The sequence below is a fragment of the Fistularia commersonii genome, chromosome 7, assembly GCF_037954325.1.
Source record: "Fistularia commersonii isolate RoL2024-O1a breed Wild chromosome 7, RoL_Fcom_v1.0, whole genome shotgun sequence".
Taxonomy (NCBI): domain Eukaryota; kingdom Metazoa; phylum Chordata; class Actinopteri; order Syngnathiformes; family Fistulariidae; genus Fistularia; species Fistularia commersonii.
The window spans coordinates 16,153,480-16,179,000 of NC_141290.1; the positions used below are offsets into that span (position 1 = coordinate 16,153,480).

Below are 25,521 nucleotides of genomic sequence, written 5' to 3' on the forward strand. Positions count from 1 at the left end.
GTATGGAAGTGTCTAGGAGAGGCAGTAGTAGAGTTTCTTGCAAGATTATTCAACAGGAACTTAGCGAGAAGATGCCTGGGGAATGAAGAAGAAGTGTGATGGTGCCCATTTTTAAGAATAAGGGGATGTGTAGATAATAAAGTTAATGAGCCATACAATGAGGTTGTGGGAAAGAGTAGTGGAAACTAGACTGAGAGCAGAAGTCAGCATTTACGATGCAATATTTGCTTTGAGAATACTAATAGAGAAGTACAGAGAAGGTCATGGGGAGTTGCATTGCGCTTTTGTAGACCTAGAAATAGCATACGACCGTGTGCCAAGAAAGGAACTCTGGTATTGTATGAGGAAGTCTTCTGGAGTGGCAGAGAAGAACATTTGACTGGTGCAGGACATGTATGCTAGCTGTGAGACAGTGGCGAGGTGTGCTGTAGGTGTAACAGAGAAGTTCAAGTTGGTGGTTCGGACTTCATCGGGATCAGCTCTGAGCCCCTTCTTGTTTGCAGTGGTGATGGACAGGCTGATAGATGAAGTTAGACAGGAATCTCCATGGGCCATGATAGCTGCAGATGACATTGTGATCTATTGAGAGGGCAGAGAACAGGTTGAGGAAAATCTAGAGAGGTGGAGGTATGCACTGGAAAGGAGAGGAATGAAGATTAGTCGCAACAAGACAGAATATGTATGTGTAAATGAAAGGAAACCAGGTGGAATGGTAAGGCTACAGGGAGTTGAAGGACTTCAAGTATGTTGGGTCAACATTCCAGAGCATAGAGTGTGGAAAAGGTGATGAAACATGCTCATGCAGGGTGCAGTGGGTGAAGAAAAGTGTCAGGGGTACTATGCGATAGAAGACTATCAACCAGAATGAAAGAAAAGCTGTACAAGACAGTTGCGATACCTGCGATGCTGTGTGGTTTAGAAACAGTGACATTGACGAAAAGACAGGAGGCAGAGCTGGAGGTCACAGAGATGAAGATGTTGAGGCTCTCTTTGGGAGTGATGAAGATGGATTGAATCAGGAATGAGAGGGTCTCCACATATTATATGTTTTGAAGAGGATCAGGTCAGAGAAGCCAGACTGAGATGGTTCAGTCATGAACAGAGGAGGGCTGGCTATTTTATTGGTAGACAGATGCTGGAATGGGAGATGGTGTGAGAGAGGAGGATACAGAGTAGGGTTAGATGGAGAAGGTTGATTCACTGTGGCGACCCCTGAAGGGAAAAGCCGAAAAGAAGAAGATTGTGAGGTAAGTCATATTTGACCCTAAAAGAGGGCTAAAACACCCAAAGTTACCCTCTTATTGATGGACAATATTAAGAGAATTAAAAGGTTTTCTCTACAATCCCCTCCTCCACACAGGAGGAGAAACGCTGAACAGATAAATGGTCTCAACCTTTTCTTTTTTTTTAAGAAACGTAAAATGTTGATGGGTTTGGAGAATGCTTTGGAAACACCCTTGTTCATAGAAGGTATCGAGGTTCATTTTATCGCTCAGGTGATATTTACTGAACTCATTAGGTGTATCTAAGAGAATTTGCTGCTTTAATTCACTTTGCAGTTTTCAGTTTCAACCCTGTTTGTGCTTCATGTTTACAATATTCAGTATGTTTTTGTGACGAAGGTCCTAAACTGATGAAAGTAATATTGTATCAGTTAATGATCTTGTTCAAGTCTTTGAAGTGGGAGGAACTTGTCGGAGGGCCTGAGGGGAAAGAACACACAAACACGGACCGTAGTTGAATTCAACCACATGGTACCTTTGTTGGTTTTAGGCCATATTGCTTGCTCTCGGTCACCATGCTGTTGCAGCTGAGCTGGTTGTTAAGGCAACCAAGATGAAGAGGAGTTTGAGTTCTGGCTTATCTGGGCGGGCGACAGCAGTTTTTCCTCCTCTGCATCTCAACCCTTTCTTCTGCGTCTTCAGAGAGTCGGGCAGCTGGTGGGAGGAGGTGGGTGTCGTGTAGCTTAGCAACTCCCTTGGTGGATGGATTGATATGCAGCTTTGTTTCAAGCGTCTCTCTCCTTCTCCGAACCAGAGAGGGGGACGCCTGAACAAAGCAAGCCTTATTGAAGCGTCCCCTCCTCCTCCTCTTTGCCCAGGCACACAGACGTGGGAGGACAAATATTTCAGCTCAAAAGAACTCAGACTCAACTTCCAGCAGCAGCCCTGAGAGCGTTACGCAGGGGCTCCAGGTGGTCCCCACAAAATGAGACGCATTGTGATATTGTAGTATTCACACAGAGAGTGGCTGAGCACTTCACTGGAAATAATCTCTCCTTGGAAATCAACATCCGTCCTCTTCCACTCACCGGTACCTTAACTGAAATGTGTGCGCTTTAGTCTTGCTACCAACAATTTTCTTATTGTTTTTAAATTACCAGTTAAACACTTCAAGTCAGTTGACGAAATTGACGGTAAATCATCTCAAAATATAAAATGAATAGGTAAAAACTGAGGAAGATATCATGTCTGTGGAGGTTCTCAGTCATCCAGGTCATGGGGAATTCTTGTTGAAATCTTATTGAGGTAACTGGAGGCTTATTCAAATCTTTAGAACTAAAGAGGCCTCTCAGATGAGGGGTGAAACATCTTCAAGTAAAGAAATTCAAATCCAGTTGCCACAACAAGAAGAATTCTTCAAAAATTGTACAATATATCGTATAACTTTACTTCGCAATGTATTACAGCAAGGTAGCAAGAAGTCATTTAAAGCAAAGTCACATAAAGTCTTGCATGAGGTCATTATAAAAAAAAAAGCTGATTATGAAACAAATATAAAATGAGCAAGATTAAAATGAGGTACATTGTTGGATTAGTATATCATTATATATAATATTAACTTGTGGGGGTAAATGTATCAGACATAAAATTAAAAACAGAAAACAACATCTTGGGCCAGTTGCCCAAGAGATGGGCTCCTCTCAAGTTGAGTTCCAGTGAATATATAAAATATAATGCAATTTGATTATTTAAGTTGTTGCTCTTGTCGAAATTCACTCGTTGTGGCAACTGGACTTGAATTTCTTCACTTGAAGATGTTTCACCCCTCATTTGAGAGGCTGCTTTAGTACTAAAGACCTGTGAGGACTTTCGGAATATAACTGCCAGGGTTTTGGGCGGGTGGGTTTAGGTTAAGGTGGCTTGTTATGTAAATGTAAGAGTTGATTGGCAGAAACTCGGTCCAAGGTGGTTGTTATGCAAATGGGATGCATCCTCAGTGCAAGTGAAAAAAACATTTGCGCTGCACTGAGGATTAAGACATTGTATATTGTACATTGGAGCGCAAGATATTGTGTCCGTGGAGGTTCACGCTCATCCAGGTCATGGTGAATTCTTGTTGAAATCTTCTTGTTGTGGAAACTGGAGGTTTCCTCAGTTCTTCAGAACTGAAGGAGCCTCTTGGATGAGGGGTGAAATGTCTTCAAGTGAAAAAATTAAAGTCCAGTTGCCACAACAAGAAGATTTCAACAAGTATTCACCATGACGTGGATGACTGATTACCTTTTGAGTAGTTTGAAACAGGGAGGTTCTAATCATACTATATACAAAAAAAATGAATTAGTGTGATAAAATCATTTAGTTCAGCCGACAAAAGTTTCAGAATTCCCTTCTTTATTTCAAACAGGAGCTTTGACATCGAGTGGTCCAGGTTATCCCCTAATGATCTGGACCAGCTTGGACTGAGGACCAGCTCAACTGGCACCCCATGGGTAGGACGTGGGCCCAGGAATAGATCCAGTGGATTATACTGCAGAAAGTCTCTGGTGACCAGCATGAAAAGAATCCCACCCTTTATGACATGAGCTGGTGTTTATTTGTTTTTATTCTGCCAGAGACAAGTTTTCCTTTCCATCGTTATGTACGTTCTCCTTTAAATAGTCGCTGGCTGTTCTCTTGTGCAACCTCGAGAAGGTCATGGGTCTCCAGGCCTGGGAGGAATCCTGACTGATGACATCATAGAGACTCAGGAGGATCTGAGCTTGAGACTTGACTTCTGGCTGAATATTAATTTCTAAAGAAACTACGGTGGTGTATAAAGTCCATTTTTACAGTTACAGCTGTTTATGTCCTGTTTGTTTAAGTACCTCTTTAACCACCTTCATATGGAACTAGTTATACTTTAGATATACTTTAGCTTCAAACTTTTTTTAAAGAAATTTTTATAGAAATTCAATCGTTTTTTGTCATAATCATTAAAAATGGAGGTGGTGAGATCTTTATTTGAGTGACCAGGAGCTATAAACGCTCGATGAAGGATGCAGATGCTTTTAAGACAACTGTGTTCCTTTGGTGAATTTTATTATTATTTATCTTAGTCTTGGCCACATGTTTTCTGCTGATATACAGATTTAACACTCTAAGCTATGTTTACATATCAAAATTTCTTATTTCATGTTTGGGTCAAAGATGCTTACATAAAAACTATTTCAATAAAAAATGAGATCCAAAACTGACCAAGCCAGTGAAGACAGGAAGTACATTCTCTCTCATCAGAGGAAAAATATTCCTTTACCTCCTTAAGCTGCCACTTTGCAACAAGTCATGTTATATCTTGTTCATTGCACAGAAACATATAAAGGAATCTTTGAGGAGCAGTTAAGTTGAACATCAATATCCTCATAGCTCATTTTAGATCTGGTTTGTTTTTTCTTCTCCACGGATACAGACCTCATTATTTTTTATACTTTACAGGCTGTAGGATTTTATCTTTGATGGATATTGTTTGTCAGCACCAAGGTATTTTCAGAGGGAGATGGCTTAAATATATCTTCGATATGTGTGTGTGTGTTCTCATGTTTTCAGGCCTAAGCGTCTGTCTCACCTCTACAATGTGCTCACAGCATTTTTTGCCAAGAGACTTTTGGCACATGAATGTGTTAAAAAGGAAAATAAAAATGGAAAAAGTTCCGGAATCACTTGGTTAAGCAGAGAATTCTTGTCTCTGCTTCCCAGCAACTGGTCAAAGAGCAACTGTGCTCATTATGTCTGCAGAAACTCAAAGGCCAACACTTATTGTGAAGCTGTGACCTTCAATAATTGAATAATAACAAAAAGGAGTGTGACAGTCAAGCATGAACAGCTTCCTCCTTCAGTGGGTGGGAACCAAGCTGCATTCCTTCCAGAGCAGCGTTAACACCAGGCTGCGTGGTCCAGTCCACATATGACGTTTCCAAGCACTGAGTCAATCGACTCATCCTTGTGTTGTGTTTTGTTCTTTGGTTTGAAATAATTTCATTGTTTTGAAATGTTTTCATTTCTTTAACAACTTTAAATATGTGCCTCGCAAGGCTTAGAACGCTTTAACAGAACTGTGTCTCTGACTTGGTTTTTTATCCCAATCATATTAGATTTGTATTATGTTATTAACATTATACAGTGAATAATTATTTTCTCAATAATAATAATTCCTTCTTATGTTGGGTATATGAGAGTCATTTTAATGTGTTTTTATTCTTTTAGCTTTATGGAGCCTTCAGGACAATTCTTCAAATTTCTTTCTCAGAATTTTTTATAAATATATATATAGTTTTGAAATACAAGAATTTTAAACTGTCGTCCAGGAGAACATGAGACACTCCATCTTCTCTGTAATTTTCCGGAACGAGACATGGAGGATTGTTTTCCCTGAACGTGGTCGAAATTCATTAGCAGTCTCCACCAGTAGTACTGTTTATAAGATGAAGTCATTAAAAAGCAGGAGATGCAAAAATCAGACCTTTACTAAACTGACAGTCATAAAACAAGTACAAAAAGACTTCACACTCACTTGTCTGATATGCAGAAGTTACAACACTGTTTCTCACATGGGCTCACCTTTGTAACCTGCAGTCCAACAGGAGGCCATGTTTTTCTATAGATTTCTGAGACAAGGCAGAAGGGCTGGTTGATATGAGGCAAAAAAGAACTTTTTCAACAGATTTGGAGCATCTCATTAGTTATAAATGCAAAATAATTATTCGACTTTAAATTAAAAGTTACAAAAGATCTGAATTTAAGGTGATTTCCTGCTTTTTTATCACAGGGATTTTTAGATGATTTGATGATGATGATGATAACCTCCTGATGTGATAACAAACATGCCAATTTGTTGATGAAAACTATCCCAAAATAAAATAAAAAAATTAGTAAGATCTTTTTCTAAGTTATCAATAATACAACCAAGATACTTAGTAGAAACATGTCTGGATGTCAATGTAGACGTTAAAACATGGAACAACGATTATTTTGCAACAGTTTTAAAATACCTGATCATTTCTAATAAAATGCTAAGCCCAGGATGTCTTCAATGTTTAGAATCAAATATGCCCTTGTAACTCTACCACTCTGGAAAAACATGTAATTAGGTTAATTTCAAAGTGATGGTACTACATTTTATCTTTCTGCTCATCCTCCTAAAAAATAATTTCCTGGCTTTGCTCTGATGCCAAGGGTTCAGTGTGATTGAGTCAAAAATGGTTTAAACCTGCTCTGAAATGCAATAGCCCTGATTCTGGTGCTTCCTGAGTGGCGCAGGTGAGGGTCGAGAACAGCGAAAACTACACAAAAACAGCCCACACATAGCAAGTCGGTCAGCGAAAAGTATCAGGATACGTTTTCAATTTGAACAGATTGCTTTAGAAAAATCTCAAAAACACAACAAATCCAGTGAGTTCTTACTTATACCATATACAGTGCTTAAAAGGGGAAACTCCAACACCCTGAATCAGCGTTAGACAATATAGAAAAAAATCTACAATATACAGATTTACCTGCAAATAATACACAAGTCAAACAATCAAAGGATTAACTCTACAAATGGTATGACTGTGTGAGTCTCTAACTGAGTGATACATTTCTTTGACTTAGGTGAGGGATTACTTTTTAGGTTCTAACTATCCCTTTATCATCATTAAAAACAATAATAACTAAATTGCAATCACAGAGTTAATAAATGAGATATGAAAAGGCAAATGTGAACAAATACCAAAACAGTTTGCAAACAACCAGGATACGCTTATTCAAAGGCAAAAGATACATATTTAAATGTAAAACCTAAAGTCAGTTTGAAGTAAACACATTCCCTTGTTTGGGCACGGATATTTTGTTGATTGAAGGCAGTGACATTAATGTCAAGATGTCTACTGCTGTGACACCATTGTTCCTTTTGATAGTCATATTAGGTTGGCTTTGTATCCAACACTGAATTCAATATCAACCAGGTTGTCATTTGTAAATAGAATGTGTTCTGACCACTTTTCTAATGTTAGATGTAATGCAAATCTATGTTTTAATATGTGTGTCTCTGTGACATTAAACGAAGATAAGGTGATCCTGCGGATTACACAGTAACATATGTTGGAATTAACTTAAGTAGGATAACATGTACATGCATGTCAAAACTCAAATAACCCATATGAATTGTTCATAAAAGTCTCTGTATGACTCACTCCTAAGGATGTACGGGACATCAACACCATGTTTAAGTTTCACCTGCAATAAAGTAGACAAGTACAGGGGTTTACAGTGGATACACTAGACAGTTAAAAGTTTATGCACATGTAAACTGGTCTGAAGACATCCGAGTCTTGACTCCATGGTATGCGAGAAGTTCTTCAGAACCTCTTGGGGTAAAAGATGGAACAACCAAGATTGATTGCAGTGAATTTACCATGGGTTGTATTCAACCTCAGAAAGTTTCCTTAGGAACTGGGATCCTTCTATGGAACTCTGTGTGTTCCCACAACAAGGACCAGGACTGAATTTACTTCTGGTATCACTCGATGTGCCCTACAATGTCCTTCCTTTGGGAGTTTCCAAAAGGAACTTTTTGGATTAGTCAAGAATTCACATTTTATCTCACACACCATGTTCGAGGGTCTGCAGCTTCAAGTTGACTATTTTCTTCATTGTACTTTGAGACAGTTGTTTGTTCTCTTGTGCCTCCAGAGGGTGTCAAAATATAGTCTTGAACCAAAAGGCCAACGATGAGGTGCACATATACTCACAGATGTTTTTGCTGCTTTTGTACAGCCTTTGTCTTCTTATCGCAACTACCAGGACAGGAGCAATTAGTGCAACTACAACAACTACTTTTTAACAGGGCCTTTGTGCTGAGATGAGAACAAAGACAAAAGTTTCTTAAACTTGCTCCTCTGAAAAGAAGTTCTGGTTAGTTTTGATCAAAATGCACTTAGACTGAGTGACTAAAAAGTCCCAGGCAAACGGCACTGAAGTTGAAAAAAACATTTTCAAAGTCTCTCCAAAAATATCAGTTTTTACTTAGCATTATATATAATGTTATTATGACTACAGTAATTTGAAATTAACCCTAAGAGATCCTTTAATAAAAGTAGTTCTGGACCTCAGCATGGCGTCCCGATCTCTGCAGAGGATTCTTTGGACCTGTTGTAACACACTGCCGGTTCTATCGTCAACACACTCTTCACGGTCTCCCCCTTGCTGGAGGCAGAACAGGAGGAAGGAGAGAGTGAAGTGGGTGAGGAGAGGGTGGAGGTGGCGGCCGTTGAGCCAGAAGAGGATGAGGAAGAATTGGCGTCGGGTAGACACTCATCACAGCAACAGCAGCAGCAGTCCATGAAGGCCTGACCAAGGGAGCGACACAAACACAGCAGCAGCACCGGTGTTGCAGAGCAACGTGCAAACAGCAGGAATTGTCCAATCAGACCCAGGGCTGACAAAACCAGAGCGGGAAGTGCAGCGGCCATCGAGGAAGAGATGTAAGCCAGCGTGATGTTACAGATGCTCTCTGGTAGGTTGCACGTGACATATAAGATGGTAAGGGCCATCACGGTGGAGCGTAGCCTTTGCTCCCGCATATGCGGCTTCTTTTTTGTCGAAAAGGAAGATGAAGTGGAGGACGAGGAAGAGCATTTGGTGGTTGCTTTGTTCCTGTTGGGTTTCTGTTGTTCACACTGTGCTAGCACTTGCCTGGTCACTAAGTCGCAGGCGAGAGTGAAGAGGAGTGGCAAACAGATGTAGCATCCGAAGAACCACCATGTGCGGGCCTCGTGGTACGTCAGCACCAGGGAGTAGATGTTTTCCGGTAGATCCAGAGACGGCTCGCGGACGCAGATATCGACTACAAACGAGTCTGTTCGGGCTCTGAGGGCAGCAATCAGAGAGCCTCCCCCTGAGGTGTGCTGCAGGTCAGCAGAAACTGCTGGAAGTCTGATGGGTTTCTGCAGGAGCTGCCACAGAAGCAACTCTGGGGTCGCCAGAACCATGGAGCCCAGCCAGATGACGGACAGCTTTGACAGGATGGATTGGCAAGGCTCCACTTTCGGCATATGGAGCGATCCGGGGCCAGTGGCGGCATGGAAACGATCGATACTCAAAGCACAGAGGCTGAATGTGGCCACGCCCAAGGAGGTCACCTGACAGGGGAACAAGACAGATCGGGGCATGAAAGGGCTGAATTTCACTTCCTATTTATAAAGGTCAAAATATACCTTTTTGTTATGTTGTTCATTGAGCAGTTTTTGCCGTTTCATGTAAAAAAAAAAAAGGTGAAAAATGTATATAAATTGAAAATATGTGAGACACAATTTTATTTATTTTTCATTTAATATTAACAAGAAATAAATTATTTTCTAAGTGCCTCACTAAAAAAAAATGAGATTTTCTGATCATTTACCTTTCTAAAGGAAATTGAAAAATACTGTGAAGTTACCCAAAAGTTGCACAATCAATTATCAGAACATGGCAAAAAACAAGACATTACCAAAACATCATCAAGAGAAGACACAGAAATGTGCAAAAACAAACAATAAAAAACAAAAGAAAAATCGGTGCAAGTGTATTTTAAAAAATGTGAAAGATCCCATCTAGAGATTATTGTTTTTTTAAAAAGAATTCCACAATTTAAAGAAAATTACAAAAAAAGAAACACTATATATCTTGTGAGCAAACACTATTTGTTTTCCTCCCGCACAGGGGAGGGGGGGTGTCATGAATCTTTTGTGGTCTGGTCTGAAAAGTAGAACCCCTGCTTTAGAAGACAGAGGCAGGGAAACAAACAGAGCTTCCCTGGGAATGGAGGGCAATTATGTAGTTACAACTCCACAGACTGGAGACACTGAAGTCTGTGGTCACAGCCAAAAACACAGACTATCATTACATAGACTTGTCCTCCCTCTGCGGACGCTTAATGACCTCAAACAGTTAAGACACAACTCAAGATAATTAATATGGAGATCTAATTAGCATGAAAATAGTTGAGCTAACAAAGCAGATAAGGATCTGACAGCCTGACCTGCTTTAAACACTGCTAACGGCCCCAGAACAAACGGCTTGAGAGCATTTTAACCAACATTAATTAATTAGTAAGAAACTCAGACAACCATTAGCATGAGAACAGGGGAAGCAACGTAGACTGCAGAGGACAACGCTTAGGGCAGACAGAGGTGGACTCGAAGTCCTGCAAACCAGAGACTCCACAGGTCAGACGTCACTCCGATGAAGAGGAATCCTGAAAAGGTAATGTCAAAATATTTAGTGGCATCGTCTTTGGCTACTCAGAGATGCTCGAATGCCAAGGGCCCCAAAGAGGAGCCGAAAATATTTCAATTAGAAAAATTGTATTAAGAAAAAAACTAAATACACAGGTTTGTAAAATTTGCAAAACAACTACTATATCACGGCCATTCCTTCTGTTTAGTCTGGTTTTCATTTAACATTTTACTGCTGGAATTGTCTTTTACTTTATAAGTAGCTACTTATATTAATAGTTTACATTAATATTCAAACAGAAATGCCCAAATGTTTTATTTTTTTCCTAAATAAACCTCACGGCTCCTGAAAACTGTGCTCTGTGTTTCATTGTCTGGGGTCTGTGAAATGGTCAATTCATGGCGGCTCAGCTGCCTCTGATGGCTCACAGCAGAGTAACAAACAACCCAGGATGGCACACGGACTGAAAGTAAACACTGCCTCGCGTGTGGAACAGAGACACAAACAGGCCATTCAGTGCCGACATGGAGCCCATTAAGGACACGGGGACTTTCAGTAAAACCCATGGCTGGTTTCAACTGTGAATTCAGCAAACAGTTAATCAAATGATCAGTCAAAGCGGCTTCACATGGCTGATGAGACTTGAGAGATTTCCAGCCAAACGGCAGACGTTCAGAGGCTGCAGTCACCCTAGGAGACCACGATGCACATTTGACACATTGTTTTCTGCACAGTTGGTAGAATGTATCCCAACATTAATTATAATAATTGAAACATATATATATATACGGAAAGAGAGAGAGAGAGAGAGAGAGAGAGAGAGAGAGAGAGAGAGAGAGAGAGCGAGAGCGATTTCTACCAAGTGGTATTAACAAAGAAATGAAGTTTTAGCCAAAAGATTGCTTGAGTAATGGCAATTTGGCCAGGTGCCTCTATGGACTTCCCATTATCATTTTTTTATTCTTATTACTTTTTATCAATGAACACAAAATTCAGATTCTACAACTTCTCAACAATTTAAGAGATTAGAAAGACTTTGAAAGACTGACAAACATTCCAATTAAGGAATTGCCTGGTCATTTTATTATGACAAAAAAAAAAATTGAAAATGTTGAAATTATTAAACGTATAGTCTTTTTCACTTGTTTTAATTTTTTGGTAGCTCTCTTTCTCATTTTATTTTTGCTTAACTCTTTTGTACCTAAAAAAAACTATTCTTTTATCTAATTTTAGAGACTTTCCTACTAAGTTGTTTTATAGCCTGATGCTTAGAGGCCTTCAGTTAATTAACTTGAGTCATTATCTTAGCGGTGTTTTATATTCATTCATTCGATCAAATTTCTCTCGGGAATAGCCACTTTGTTAAGATAAATCCTTTCCACTTCGCCTTTTCCCTTCAGGGGCCGCCACAGCAAATCAACCCTCCTCCATCTAACCCTTTTCTTTGTATCCTCTTCTCTCACACCAACTCACCTCATGTCCTCTTTGACTATATCCATAAATCTTGTCTTGGGTCTGCCTAGAGACCAGATCAAACCTCAGCATCCCTCAACCCATAAATTCACTCTTTCTCTTCTGTATAAGGCAAAAGTATCTTAGTACGGCTTCTCTGACCTTATTTCCAAAACATCTGACATGTGCTGGCCCTCCAATGGACTCATTCCTGGCCACAGCCAAAGAAAACACCCCGATCTCTGCCACCTCCAACTCTGCCTTCTGCCTTTTCCTTTGTGAAAGTTACTTCGTTTGCAACAAGTGTTGACATGTTGAATTGCATGTGTGTGTGTGTGTGTGTCTTCCTCCTCCTCACCTCCAGGTAGGGCACAAGGCGACAGGACAGGTCTCCAAGTAACCTCTTAAGGGTGAGTTCATGGAAGACCACCACAGGAAGGCAGAAGAACAACACGAGGAAGTCCCAGAAGGCAAGCCCTGCCAAGATGCAGTTCCATGCGCTCTTCAGGTAGAAGTTGTGCCACACGATGCACATGAGCGCAAGGTTCCCCACGATGCCCGCAGCGAACAGCAGGAGCGCAACCAGCATGACGGCGTAGGCCCAGTAAGAGCCGTCGGTCACCGGGAACAGCGGGTTGAGGAGCCCGGATGAAGAGTTACCCGGCGGGTCGGTGGTGTGCCGGTCGGTACGCGGCGTGGTAAAGTAACCGCTCGGGTCTTCGTGTCGTCGCGGGTGCCCGCCGTGGCTGCTCGGTGACTGGGGGTCTTTTTTCCTAAAACCGCCGTCTTTAGTCCCCCGGGTCATTCGCTTCAAGTTAGGGAGACTGGAAAACTCTGCCCCGTCAAGAGGGGACTTCCCTTGGGAGAGATGCCGCTCGACTCCCGCGGAGCCCGGGGGAAAGTCTTCGGCCGGGGGGGCGACATGGGCATGACGGAGCTCCGCTGTCCGGAGAGCACAAAACAGGAGAACCAGAACCGGACTCATGTTTATCGTGGAGCGGAGATTCACGGGTCAGTTTCAGGTGTCTTCGACTCGACCAAAAAAAAAAAAGTTTTTAAACACGCTTTGTCTTGCGATGGGAAGTTCTCTCGGTCCTGATGCTGCGGTTGTGACGCGGATGTTCCCTCCTGCACTTGTTTTCATCAGCCTCGACGCGACACCATCTTCCGGTCATCGATGTTTCAAAATAAGAAAACTTTGCCAAAGTTTAGCGTTTCAAAGGCGATCAGAGGTCATCAGAAGCGGCTGCATGTTCACATGAAAATTATTGATATCTAATATTTCAATACCCTGCTTGCTTTCTAGAGCTTCTATAGTGACTTTTTTGTGATTCATTTATTTACCCTTCTTTTAGTTCTGGATTGGACATAATTCTAAACTATATATTTAAATAACTAAAAACTGAAAAACTAAAGTGGTTCCGGACTTTGCAAAATGGAATAAGCAATCATCACTTCCATTTAAACACAGGTATGTTGTTATCATAGGATATTCCGGACGATACAACTTATGGTCTAGTAAAATGAATGCAAGCCTATTGCTCTAACCTCTGAATGTCACACACACAAATTTTGAAATATTCTGTGCATCAGCTTATGAAATGTCAAATGACTGTCCCATTGGCCACATTAATAATAATACTTTAAAAAAATATAATTAATCATAATTAATTCATATAACTATAAAAATTGATAATTGATGTTTCTTTAGAATTAATGAAGTCTATCTATCTATGGTGACCACTTCTCCATTCCTCTGATCACAAATGTGATATAAGAAGTGGGTATGGAGGCTCAGCACTGAGTATCGGCAAAACCAGATTGTACCTTTGGTAAGATATTATGTATAATATTTAGTTTTAAATAATGGTGGCAAAAGTAGCAATATAGTGAAACTATAAATGTTTTTCATACCTAAACTGTGCTTATATTCTTAATCAAATGTCAATTTTATCGATAGCATCTTGTCGTTTCTCATGCCAAGTTAGATTCTGAAGTAACAAAAAGTCAAGTTTTTTATTTTTATAAAAATAACAAATATCTGACTCTACTCTCACTCATTAATTTCTCCAGAACATAACATATTAAGGACCTCTGCTGAGTTGTTATCATTAATTATTTTTATTGATTTTTCCCCCTTTTAACTGGAGTTATTAGTTGGTTCTGAAGTTCATTTGCAGCAACTAAAAAAACAACAACAAAATCTCCTTAAAAAGGAAGTTTCTCAGAACATTACAATTCTGTCAGTATTGACAAAAACTAGTCATATGCTCCAACTAGATCTTTGGTGTCCTTCATCCCACCATGGTTTAAAAACCGGGGAAAAAAGGGACAGGGTGGGAGCAACAAAGTCCAGAGGCACTTCACCTCTCAGAATCTTCAGCTCCTTTGAGCTGGCTTTAGTTTCCTTCTGGCATCCCGGTGTTTTTTGCGGAAATCCTGAGGCAGAGGACAGAAAAAGTTTTTTTATTTCTCCTTTATCAGTTAAATTATCAGACACCGATAGATAATGTTCTTGAATGTCGGAGTGATGTCTACCTGTCTAAGCGCTGTCCTCCTCTCCTCCCACTCCTCTCTCTGCTCTTCCAACTGAGAGGAGCGGCAGAACAATCTGGGACCCTCTGAAGCAGAACAGACAGTTCAGATCACACGTTCTGAAAATGAATCTTTTTTTCCCCCAAATAACTGGTTTATTTTTCAGGCAGAAATGAAAGGAGGGCTATTTTATGACGTTACAGTGTGTTCACCCTGACTATGGAATCAGAGTGTTTGTGGGGGACAGTCATCAGCCTGAAACGATTAAGTCAACCTAAACCAGGGAGGGTGGATCCACCTAAATCTCTCCTCTCCATGCATTCCAGGTACAGCGGCATAAAACTCTAAAAAATGATAATAAGCATGGGCACATGCACTCCACCATACCTGTCAACCTGCTATCATCAGGAAAGAAGAAGAACAGCTCCCCCTTTGACGGAGTCTCCTCACTGTGAAAAATAAACACACACTCAGAACACTAGAACATGCCCGTCTCCACAGGCAATACTAGTGAAACAAGCTAAACATGACAGCGATAGTTCAACACATTTTTTGACTTCTGCCTGTGAAAATGTAGTGTGAACTTGATGTACTTTTCATTCTTCACACTGACTGAGTCATGTCCTGACAGTCTGGGCGGCTACAATTTACAGATCCACAAATAAAACAAAACCTGACGAATATTTAAAGGCTCTAGCTTACCAAAGGTGGGACACTACACCTCTTCTACATCACAGATTGACACTAATTCCACTTAAAATGTATTTTACTTGTGCAGTAAGTCAATAGCACACACAAAGGCACGCCCACACACACGGTTTACGTTCGGTTCCTGCAGACGGCTGATACTGCTTGTGACATGACTCTTGAAATTATTAAGTGGGATGAGATTTTTGGCTTAAAATATTGAAGATATGTTTTAAAAGACTCTTTTCCAGGTCATTTTTCTTTGAGATTTCTCACTCTGTGGTTTTCAGGGCTGAGGTGACTTTCTCTTCATCCTCCTCCTGCTCTTCTTCCTCTGAGCTACTCTCCTGTAAGCGTGGGTCTTGTTGCCACAACACCTTTGGAGCCTGGATGCTTTCCACCTTGTAGTCCTCTGGGAGAGAACAAACATTTGAAAACTTTGAAAAATACCATGCCGTCTAAGAGATGTAAACGACTTGACCTACCTGTGTCTCCATGGCCTGTTTTCACGTCATTACCAAAGAAGGAGAATTGAAATCCAGACAACTCCTCTCTGTCTGCCACAGGCTCACTGAATAGCAGAGGGGGCTGCTGTTGCTCCTCCTCCTTCTCTTCTCTATCCTCTTCCTCTTCTTTGTCCCAACTGGTCTTTTCCTCCTCTTCAACCTTCTCGTCATTTGCCCCACCAAACATGGCTTTCAGGTTTTCAGACACGTTATAGTAAAGCTCCTTAGAAACTTCAGGAAGCTTCTGAGCCTCCTCCTTCTTCTTCCTCCTGGCTGATTTGCTGCAAAGAGAGCAATCACATAATACTTTCACTGTAGTTCATATTGACTGGAGGAGTTTAGTTGTTTTCAGTCTCAGCTGTTCCAAATCTAATTTGAAAAATAACAGATATACACTGGGCAACTGACCTGGATTCACGTCAGTTGCCCAGAATATCTGTGCTGAAGTATCACTGTTAATATTGTAAGGTTTTGCTGACAAGGGCCTATCGAAGTTGAGTTTGTATGTTCTTCCCTGACTGGTGTAGGTTCTCTCCAGATTCTTGTATATGAACTAACCAAGGGTATGAAATACATAGTGAATGGTTGTATGTTTCATGTGGCTTGCAAACAAGAGGGGGCTCAGAGCGGATCCATGACGGAGTCCCACCTCCACCTTGAACTTCTCGGTTACCCCTACAGCACAACTCACCACTGCCTCACAGCTAGCATACATGTCCTGCACCAGTCTAACATACTTCTCTTAAAAATGGGCACCATCACACTTTGTCTCCATTGTTCAGGCATCTTCTCATTCTCTAAGATCCTGTTGAATAGATTATTCAACAGGATTTCTGACTAGAATTCTGACTAGATTAGTCAGAAATTCTTCCGCCACCTCTCCAAGACACTTTCACACCCTCACAGGTATATCACCAGGACCAACTGCCTTTCCACTCTTAATCCTCATCAATGCCTTCCTCACTTCACTTTTACTAATCTCTGCTAATTTGTGGTTTACAATAGTCACCTCTTCTACCCTTGACTCTCTTTTATTTTCCACATTCATCAGCTCTTCCACGCTCATCAGCTCAAAGTACTCTTTCCATCTTTCCATCACTCTTCTAGCATCTGGCAATACAGTTCCCTCTCTATCCTTAATCACCCGGACCTGTTGTGCATCCTTTCCATCTTTATCTCTCTGTTTCGCCAAACTGTATAAATCATTCTCTCCCTCCTTAATGTCCAACCGAGTCAAGTCATTGTGCGCCCTTTGTTTTGCCTTTGCTACCTCTATCTTTACCTTGCGCTTTATCACCCTGTACTCCTGTCTGTTCTCTTCAGTCCTCTCAGTGTTCCACTTCTTCTTTGTTAACTGCTTTCTCTCTATATACTCCTGAACTTCATCATTCCACCATCAAGTCTCCTTATCTCCTTTCTGTCCAGATGATACACCAAGTAATCCCCTACTCGTCTTCCTGATAATATTAGCTGTAGTTGTCTGATCATCTGGAAGCTCTCCCTGACCACCGAGAGCCTCTCTCAACTCCTCCCTGAAAACCATTCAACATTCCTCCCTTTTGAGCTTCCACCACTTTGTCCTCTGCTCTGCTTTTGTCCTCTTTATCTTCCTTGTCACCAGAGTCATCCTACAAACCACAATCCTATGCTGTCTGGCGACGCTCTCAAGATGTAGTCTACCTGCGTGCTCCTACCTCCACTCTAATAAGTTACCCTATGTTCCTGTCTTTTCTGGAAAAAAGTGTTCACTACAGCCATTTCCATCCTTTACTAAAGTCAACCACCATCTGTCCCTCTGCATTCCTATCCTGTATTCCAAATGATTGTGTGTTAAGTGTAATAGTGTATAACTCCAGTATGTCAGCCAGACCTGCTCAGTTATCGTGTTCATACCTCTCCTTCTTGGAGTCGTCTGTTTTGGTCTCAAAGGCAGAGTGTTCTTCTCTGCTTGGGTCGTAATGAAGTGCTGAGATATCTCTGCAAACAAATACACCCACATTTCCACCTTCAAAATCACGATGATATTCTTTTTCAGATGTTTGTGAGTGCAAGACAGACCTGAAGGTCTTGGCTTTCCTAGTTGTATTGCTGCTGCAGGTTTGCTGGCTACTGCCGAGAACACTTTGCAGGATTAGCAGGTTCTTTTTCCTCTCCTCTTCCAGAGCCTCCTCCTCTGTTGGACCTGTCGTATTCTCTGAATCGCAAACAGGTACTTTAACCATCAAGAGTAGAAGCTGATAGCTGACTAACTTACAAACACTTTGTGAACGAAGTCTTGTTGTCACCACCTTCTCATCAAACTTCTTTACACCCACATATCTCCAGCAGCCTCACCTGATGTTTCTCTGTCGTCATCTTCTTCCAGGAAGCGAGAATCCATCCGGAACCGCTTGTCTATCCCAAAGCGAGACTGCAGCTCCATCAGCTAAACATACACAATACATGTACACACACAGACAGATGAGCCCGCGCACGCACGCACACACACACACACAAACATGCATCAAAATAAGTGAAAGGTGTCCACTGATGTCTCCATTCTAGAGGTTAAATTGACTTCAGATCTATACTATAATGTCTCCAAAAGACAGGCCAACCTGAAGTTCATTTGACACGATGGTGCCGAGGTTCCCTATAAACCACTGCACCGTCACTTACATTAAGTAGTTTCATCAGAGCCGGTCACAGTACATATGGAAATGTAGGTGGTTCTTTTACTCATAGTCTCATACCTTTTGTCCTGCTTGACCTTCAAACTGAGGCCTGATTTCGAATCTGCCGCCATCTCCTTCTTCATGACCATCCTCTTCATCCTCACTGCTCAAGAACAGCTGGGGGCCTGATGGGTTCACCTGAGCCTGTGCGCGCACACACACACACACACACACACACACACACACACAACCAACAAATAAAGAAAGGAATGTAAAGTATGTTTATTGAAGCAGATTCAATTAGTTCCATCCCAGTCACATTTCACCTTCTCTTTTGATGACTCATTCTCACTGACGGCTGACTGGCCGCCCGCTGTTTTGTCCTCCGATCGGCTGTCTTGAGGCAGAGTCTTCGCCAAATCTGGGATTTGTGAAGAAACTGGCTGCTGGTCTTCATCTTCATCATCATCAGACTCAAAAACAACATGCTTCCCCGTCCTTGCTGCTGTTGTGTCCTGATGGGAGTTGAATACATAATCATAAAATAATCTGTCACTATTTTCAAAGTCTTGGGAGGATTTTGTGGCATCACTTGAAATCTAATTACTGTCAAGTTTCTGTCGAAGTCAAAGAGCTCAAGAGCACAAAGAAAGACGATGCCTCTCAGTTAATTATTGTGCCTGGAAAAAAGAATTTAGAGGAATAATCGCACATTGTCAGATTTGGTTCGTCACTGAGGGCAAAGGTCAAAAGAAGGATTTAAAGCAGATTGTTTTTTTTTAATAACATTGTCTAAAATCAATTTACAAAAATATGGTTACCGGTAACTAGTTCTGGATCAATGTGAATAATTAGCTGAATATCCGCACAGCTGAAACAAGTGTAACTTAACAATTATGTAATATAATTCTGAATATAGACTCCAACAATTTGACATCGTAATTCGACTGACACTAATATGTTCTTTTGTTTCTGCTCCGGCTATTATGCAACTGTCACCGAAGGACTTCGTTAAGTTTTATACCCCTATGAATTTGAATGTTTTTTTTAAATGTTACCTTTTTGCAGGCATTTTTTTCAAACTCTAAGATTTAGTTATAAGGTAATTTCTTTCGAGCCATGTGGTAATTTTGACTTATTTCTCAAGTAATGCTCACATACCAGGTTGGCTAAAGCTCCCTGAATCAGCCTCTTGTGTTCCTCTGCCTCTTTTTGTCTCTGTTGGACAGCGGCCAGACGCCTTTTGTTGGCCTTCTTCTGCAGCTCCTCTTCTTCCTTTGCTCCTCGTGGTACCCTGGGAGAAGCCATCACTATTCCCTCCTGCTTCAGCCACTCTACCTCCTCCTTGTCTCTGGAGAGGGACTCAAACTCTTTTACAGCAGAAGATGAAGGTGTTGTCTTTGCTGCAGTTTGATTGCCCATCACCTCCTCCTCTTCTTCTTCATCCTCATCACTGCTAGAGGAGGAGCTACTCTCCGGTTTGTTTAAGTTTGCTTTCGAATCTTCTGGAGCCCGTGTACACTTCACCATCTCCTCCTTTATCTCCTCTTCATCCTCCCTGCTTGTAGACCTGTTCTCTGCTGGTTTCATCCTGTCTTTTTTTCCATCTCCTTCTAAGCTGTTTATCTGAGGAGCATCATGGGTCAGCGTCTGTGCTTTACACGGACTCCCTTTTTCCTCCTCTTTATTTTGTGTCCTCTGACACGCCTCTTTTCCTGTTTCTTCATCAAGTGCACGTGTGCCCTGAAAGGCAGGAAACTGCATCCTCTCCTTGGCTTTTTTTCTCTTCTTTGTCTTCTTCTCATCTTCACTACTGTCCCCTTCCAAGATGGATGAAAGGATCTCCTCCGGGGTTGTGCCTTTCTTGGGGATGTGTTTTGCAGTTCCATTTACGGCGTTGCTAAGGATGCTGGGAGCTGTACTCTCTGTAGTTTGCTGGAATTCTTCAGCTACCCTCTGAAGATCAGCCAGGGATATTTCAAGATGTGTGACGTTAGAAAACATGGCTTCATAATCAGATTCTGAATCAGCAGATTCTGACTTTTCATCACATAGATCCTCATTGTCTTCAGCACTAACGGATTCTGAAGAATAGGGCTTTGTAACAGGGAGAACTGCAATCTTTGTCTGTTGGTCCTCAGATCCTCTGCCATGTTTCTTTGCACTATTTATTTTCAATTGTGTGAAGGAAGGTTTTCTGGAGTCACGTGCCTCCTCTTTACTCTTCTCTTCTTCCTCCTCTGCTGTTTCATATTTTTTCTTTGTCTTCCTTTTCTTCTCCGTGTTACTTCCTGAAGGGCTACCTGCACAAGGCTGTGCTCGCTTTTCTTGAGCAAGGGGACGTTTCTTGCACGAAAAAAGTTCATCTGTATCTGCAGAGTCGTAATCATCCTCATCTGCCTGCCTTCCTGAAATTACAAAGAAAACAGTGTTCTTGCACAGTCTTCCTTTTTTATTTTTAATTTGAAAGTAAATTTTCAAGTTAGGTCTCCATATGTCTATTACCTCTTTGATGTAGACTGGAGCTCCCTGACTTAACCAGATAATCAAGTCCAACTACCTCCAGGTCATCATCCTGCACATCTTGGCGCAGACCACCAGGAAAACTCTTCTCAACTGCCACTAACCTGTGGATTTCCTCGTCTGAATCAATATCACTGTTCACCAAATATGCTCCTCTGCTCCCAGGTGGTCTGCTGTCGAAAGGTCCTTCAAATCCATTGGTGAGATGGGGCTTTGTGGAATGGGGCTCTGATCTGAAACAAAGAGGAAACTGATGGAACCAGGATGATAGCAGCCAACAAGTAAATGAAATGTTGGTTCCAGAGGCGAATGAAATCCAAAGATTCAATCTGGTAAGGGTATAAGAGAATCAAAGTGCTGATTTTTACATAAAGAAAACACAAACAGATTACCTCGTACTGTCCAAGATGTTATGGTAGCGGAGTCCGTCAGCCCGACTCCTCTTGGGTCTTGGTGGCTCATAAGGAGGGAACTCACCCCTTCTTTTTTTGCTAATGTCATCATCCCCTCCCTCTACATGCCAGGTGAGCTGAGTGACGGGGGTTGGCTGCTCTGTGATGGGAGGGTTCAGTCTGCGGATATTGTGGCTGTATTTGGAAGGGTCGTGCTTCAAGGTTCGAGTTTTGTTGCCTTTCTTGCACCGGAGCTGCATGATAGGGAGGACTCGTCCATATTTACTGACCACCCAGTCCTGAAAGCAGAGTCCCAGAGATCGTTGATTCCTTGATCCCAACCAGGGCAGGACATTTAGACAGCTCTGAAAACACTAAGGCTTATTGCTGATATTCATATCATTTTGTGCTGATATTTAAGTAATTTGGGGTAATTTTCGGGGATTTCAAGTTAAATCATGAAAAACATAATTTTAGGGGCCTGTTTCTATACTTTTGCAAGTAAGGAATAAGGTAAGCTCTTTGAATCACAAGACGCTGTCTTATATGTCAGTTTTAATGAGAGTACAGACAAGAAATGTCTTTATTGCTAGGATCTTTAACACTATGTGCTATTGACAAAAACAATATGAATGCAGAGGATCAGACCTTGTGTCCTGGTATTTCGGTTCCAGGCACTGCGGCCTTCATGGTGAAGTTGTCCACACCGGCTCTGCTCAGAGAATCTAGCAGTTTCGTCCTCTTGTCTTCAACTGCAGGCTGCTGGAGTTGCTTCTCCACAGCCTGCCTCTCCTCAGCCAGTCTGACACAAGGAGGATGGCATGTGACATAAATACAATTGAAAGATGACGAAAACTTTCTAAATACTTTCATGGTGACGTCAATGTTCCACTACCTGTGGAGGAAACTCTCCTTTGCTGGTTCAATCTGCAGAGTTCCTCCTTTCCATTTTGACTTGTTCAGCACTGTAAGACCTGTAGAATAACACACTGAAGATGGTGATACCACGCTGATACAATCTCCGGCTCAAGTGTAACAAGCCGACCATCCTGGCTACCTTCAGTATCATGCAAATGATCTGGGATAATCATCATGGAAAACTGCAGTGCAGATTAACTTCAGAGTATCAATACTGCTGCATGGATTTGGCTAAAAATATTTAGACATGTGCAATTGTGTTGTTTAGAAAAATAAGAACTTAATCAGGTATCTTGTTTTCACTCCTCACTCTGTTTGATTTATATACAGTCTTAAACAGATATTGATTTCCGTGCGTAGTACATAGACATAAATACATTTTAAGACATATTACATGTTGACAATCCAGACTTTATCCTGAGGCAACTTAATTCTACTCAGGTTTTGTGTTTTTTTTTACATGATATAGTTTGATATATTTGTTGTAGAAGTGCGCAATGATTTTTTTCCCTGCAGTAATAAACTTACTTACATTTCTTCAGGTCAGCATCTGAAATATTGATGTTGACATAGCCAAAGGTTTTGTAAGGGACACCTGAAAGAAAACAGCACCAGTCAAATCACATGCAGGTAATGGAAGAATTTATGTCTGTCTGTCAGTCTATCAGAGTGATTAAAACCAGAAAGTAATGCACTAAATGATTCATTTGAAAACTATGATACTGGGGTGAAATTTATTGCAGGTGTTTTGATCAAATTTTGCTTTTTTCTATTGCAGATGTTCCCATGGTGACTGACCCTGTCGTTTCAGCAACAACCAAGTGTATTTTCAGATGAAAAACAATTACGCTTATCTTTTTTTTTTTTATTAACTTTTGATGGTAAACATTAAAATCAGCGTATATGTCAGACAATTACACATATTTGGATGAAACTGTAAAAGAAGGTCATGATTTTTTAAATTAGTAAAGTACAAGTAAAGTAAAAGTCAGTCTCTTGCCCAATGACAGTCTGGACTGGTGCCAGGCACACTGCAACCGAACACTGGATAAGCAGTATAGACAATGAATGAATGTTTAATACGGGTTAACTGTCAATTTGTTGAAAAATAAAAAAAAATATGCAAGATAAGTAACTATAATTCTGGGGGCTATGCTTGTTAATGCAAAAGCTGATAGAAATAAATTCCACAGTGTCGATTGGGTTACTTAGCTTTTAGGTTTAAGACACTGGAATCTATCAATCTATATGTCAATGAAAATAAACTGTTATGTTGTTGTATTGTTATAGTGAAGGTATGTGCTGGAAAGGAGAGGAATGAAAGTTAGTCACAGCAAGACCAAGTATATGTGTGTGAATGAGAGGAACTCAGGTGGAACAGTGAGGCTACAGGGAGTGGAGATCAAAAAGTTGGAGGATTTCAAGTACATAGTCCAGCGCAGCGAGAGTGTGGAAAAGATTTGAAAGACGGGTTCAAGCAGGTTGGAATGGGTGGAGAAAAGTGTCAGGGGTACTATGTGATAGAAGACTATCAGCCAGAATGAAAGGAAAGGTGTACAAGACTGTGGTGAGACCAGCAATGCTGTATGGCCTAAAAACAGTTACAATGACGAAAAGGCAGAGCTGGAGGTTGCAGAGTTGAAGATGCTTGAGTGAGAAGGATGGATAGGATCAGGAATGAGTCTATCAGAGGAACAGGATATGTAAGATGTTTTGGAGAAAAGTTCAGAGAAGCCAGACTGAGATGGTTCGGTCATGTACAGAGGAGGGATAGTCAATATATTGGTAGACGGATGCTGGAATTGGAGCTGCCAGACAGGAGGTCTCGAGGAAGATCAAGGAGAAGATTTATGGACATAGTGAGAGAGGATATGAAGGTAGTTGGTGTGAGAGAGGAGGATACAGAGAATAGGGTTAGATGGAGAAGGTTTATTCGCTCTGGCAACCCCTGAAGGGAAAAGCCGAAAGGGGAAGAAGACTATATACTTCACCGTCATCATCCTTCCTTGTCCGGAGCTCCACGTCCTCCACAACTCCAAACTTTCCAAGTCGATCCTTCAAATCTTTTTGCGAGACTGAGTGGCTCAGCCCACCGATGTACAGCCGCCGCATGTCACCGTCCTCTTCTCACAGCTGCACTGTGAGAACACACAAACAGGAAGGTCACCCAGTCTGAAGACATCTGTGAGTAGGCAAAATGAACTGAATTCTGTTTCATTCACGTGGTGGTAACAAATGTCAGGATTTGTTTTATCGTTTGTGAAAATTATACTATCATTACAATTATAGTTTGCAGAAGGCAATACTTTAGGACTGGATAGTCTTGAACAGTTATACCATTGTATGTGATTTCTTCTAAATGAAGTCAGAATCCACTTATTTAATGGGACGTACTTAGTGATAGTTGAGGTGAAGAATTGATAGAAAATCCAGTTGTGTTGGAGAATGAAGGCTCTGCGCGGACGTATGTCGCAATCCGAAATGAGAGGGGAAGATCAACTTGCGCGTTTAGACGAAGAAAATCAATACAATCAACCCTTTATATATTACATTTAATTTAATTGTTTTTATTTCCATCTAACTAAATTTATATTTGTTGTCAGTCATGAAGGATCCTTCACAGCGACATTGAATCCAATTTAACTTCAATTTCTAAACATATTTACGAATAACTGAGCCAATGTGTTTGTTAAGATCAAAATAATATTGGTTTAATTTCTACAGATAGAAAAATCAACCAAATGTTTACCTCACATGTATCCAGGTTGCGTTACTGGTAACTCAGTCCGTCAGAGAATTCCAACCGGACTTCCTGTCCGCACTTGTCTCCGTCGGAGAGAAACGTTCCATCTTACTTTGATTATATGGGAACAAAAATTGTCGCAAAATACTAATAAAACTACGCGTTAAACTCATATTTACTGATGTTGATCTATCAATTTTATATTTATCAAATAGTGCAAAGATTACCGACCTCTACGGCTCTGTGACGATTGGATATGGAGGATACTAAAAAAAGTGAAGGGGACTATGATTTTTTTTAGGATGGAAATACTCATTTTTTTAAGCCCATATTTACATTTATAATGAAAATCATTTAGATTGACAAATTAAAGGCATTAATAAAATATATTTATTTATTTTACTTGTATAAATAGTTATTTGATTTCACACTCAAAAATATTTACCCCGACCAGCCTATTTCAAATGGTACAGTCCAGAGGGCGCGAGATTTAGAAGTGTTTTGCCTGTCAGCTTTTGGTTGAACTTCCTCCTCAGGTGAGGCAATTGTACGTTTTTCGTCGGTTCGTTATATCTAAAGATTTAGTGATTAATTAGAATATATATGTAATAGTATTTTATATAATTCGGAAAGATTTTTTCCATTCCTGTATGTAACGTA

The 25,521-nt window shown here is 40.9% G+C and overlaps 3 protein-coding genes across 4 annotated transcripts in view; 1 reads left to right on the top strand and 2 right to left on the bottom strand.

The window, feature by feature from the left end:
• Positions 1-5,704: 5,704 nt before the first annotated feature.
• gpr37l1a (G protein-coupled receptor 37 like 1a) lies at positions 5,705-13,454 on the bottom strand. The gene is made up of 2 exons (XM_086150051.1): positions 12,262-13,454; positions 5,705-9,376 (listed from the first exon to the last, which is right to left on the bottom strand). The coding sequence occupies exons 1-2, from the start codon at positions 12,886-12,888 to the stop codon at positions 8,345-8,347; spliced, it is 1,659 nt and encodes a 552-aa protein (XP_086006177.1). The 5' UTR covers positions 12,889-13,454; the 3' UTR covers positions 5,705-8,344.
• Positions 13,455-14,004: 550 nt separating this feature from the next.
• Positions 14,005-24,919, bottom strand: nol8 (nucleolar protein 8). 2 transcript variants are annotated; one of them, XM_086150042.1, is made up of 18 exons: positions 24,868-24,919; positions 24,110-24,256; positions 22,651-22,713; positions 22,096-22,174; positions 21,849-22,002; positions 21,201-21,499; positions 20,791-21,041; positions 19,447-20,693; positions 18,612-18,800; positions 18,364-18,489; positions 17,966-18,056; positions 17,690-17,825; positions 17,525-17,608; positions 15,611-15,912; positions 15,402-15,537; positions 14,826-14,887; positions 14,442-14,524; positions 14,005-14,342 (listed from the first exon to the last, which is right to left on the bottom strand). In XM_086150042.1, the coding sequence occupies exons 2-18, from the start codon at positions 24,228-24,230 to the stop codon at positions 14,283-14,285; spliced, it is 3,483 nt and encodes a 1,160-aa protein (XP_086006168.1). In that variant the 5' UTR covers positions 24,231-24,256; positions 24,868-24,919; the 3' UTR covers positions 14,005-14,282. The 2 variants fall into 2 exon arrangements, with proteins under 2 accessions (XP_086006168.1, XP_086006169.1); XM_086150043.1 differs by lacking the exon at positions 24,868-24,919 and adding an exon at positions 24,513-24,618.
• Positions 24,920-25,371: 452 nt separating this feature from the next.
• The window catches only part of cenpp (centromere protein P), a 79,606-nt gene continuing 79,456 nt past the window's right edge, over positions 25,372-25,521 (top strand). The window contains exon 1 of the mRNA XM_086148999.1: positions 25,372-25,397. The gene's annotated coding sequence lies outside the window, so the exon portion shown is untranslated. The remainder of the gene's footprint in view (positions 25,398-25,521) is intronic.

Coding starts and splice junctions, on each gene's coding strand:
- nol8 (XM_086150042.1), bottom strand. CDS start 24,230: ATGCGGCGGCTGTACATCGGTGGGCTGAGCCACTCAGTCTCGCAAAAA. Junction 18,801..19,446: donor AGGGAGCTTTAGCCAACCTG/GTATGTGAGCAT, acceptor AACTCCCATCAG/GACACAACAGCAGCAAGGAC. Junction 14,525..14,825: donor TGATGATAGCAGGTTGACAG/GTATGGTGGAGT, acceptor GTTCTGCTTCAG/AGGGTCCCAGATTGTTCTGC.
- gpr37l1a (XM_086150051.1), bottom strand. CDS start 12,888: ATGAGTCCGGTTCTGGTTCTCCTGTTTTGTGCTCTCCGGACAGCGGAG. Junction 9,377..12,261: donor GCCTTGTGCCCTACCTGGAG/GTGAGGAGGAGG, acceptor TTCCCCTGTCAG/GTGACCTCCTTGGGCGTGGC.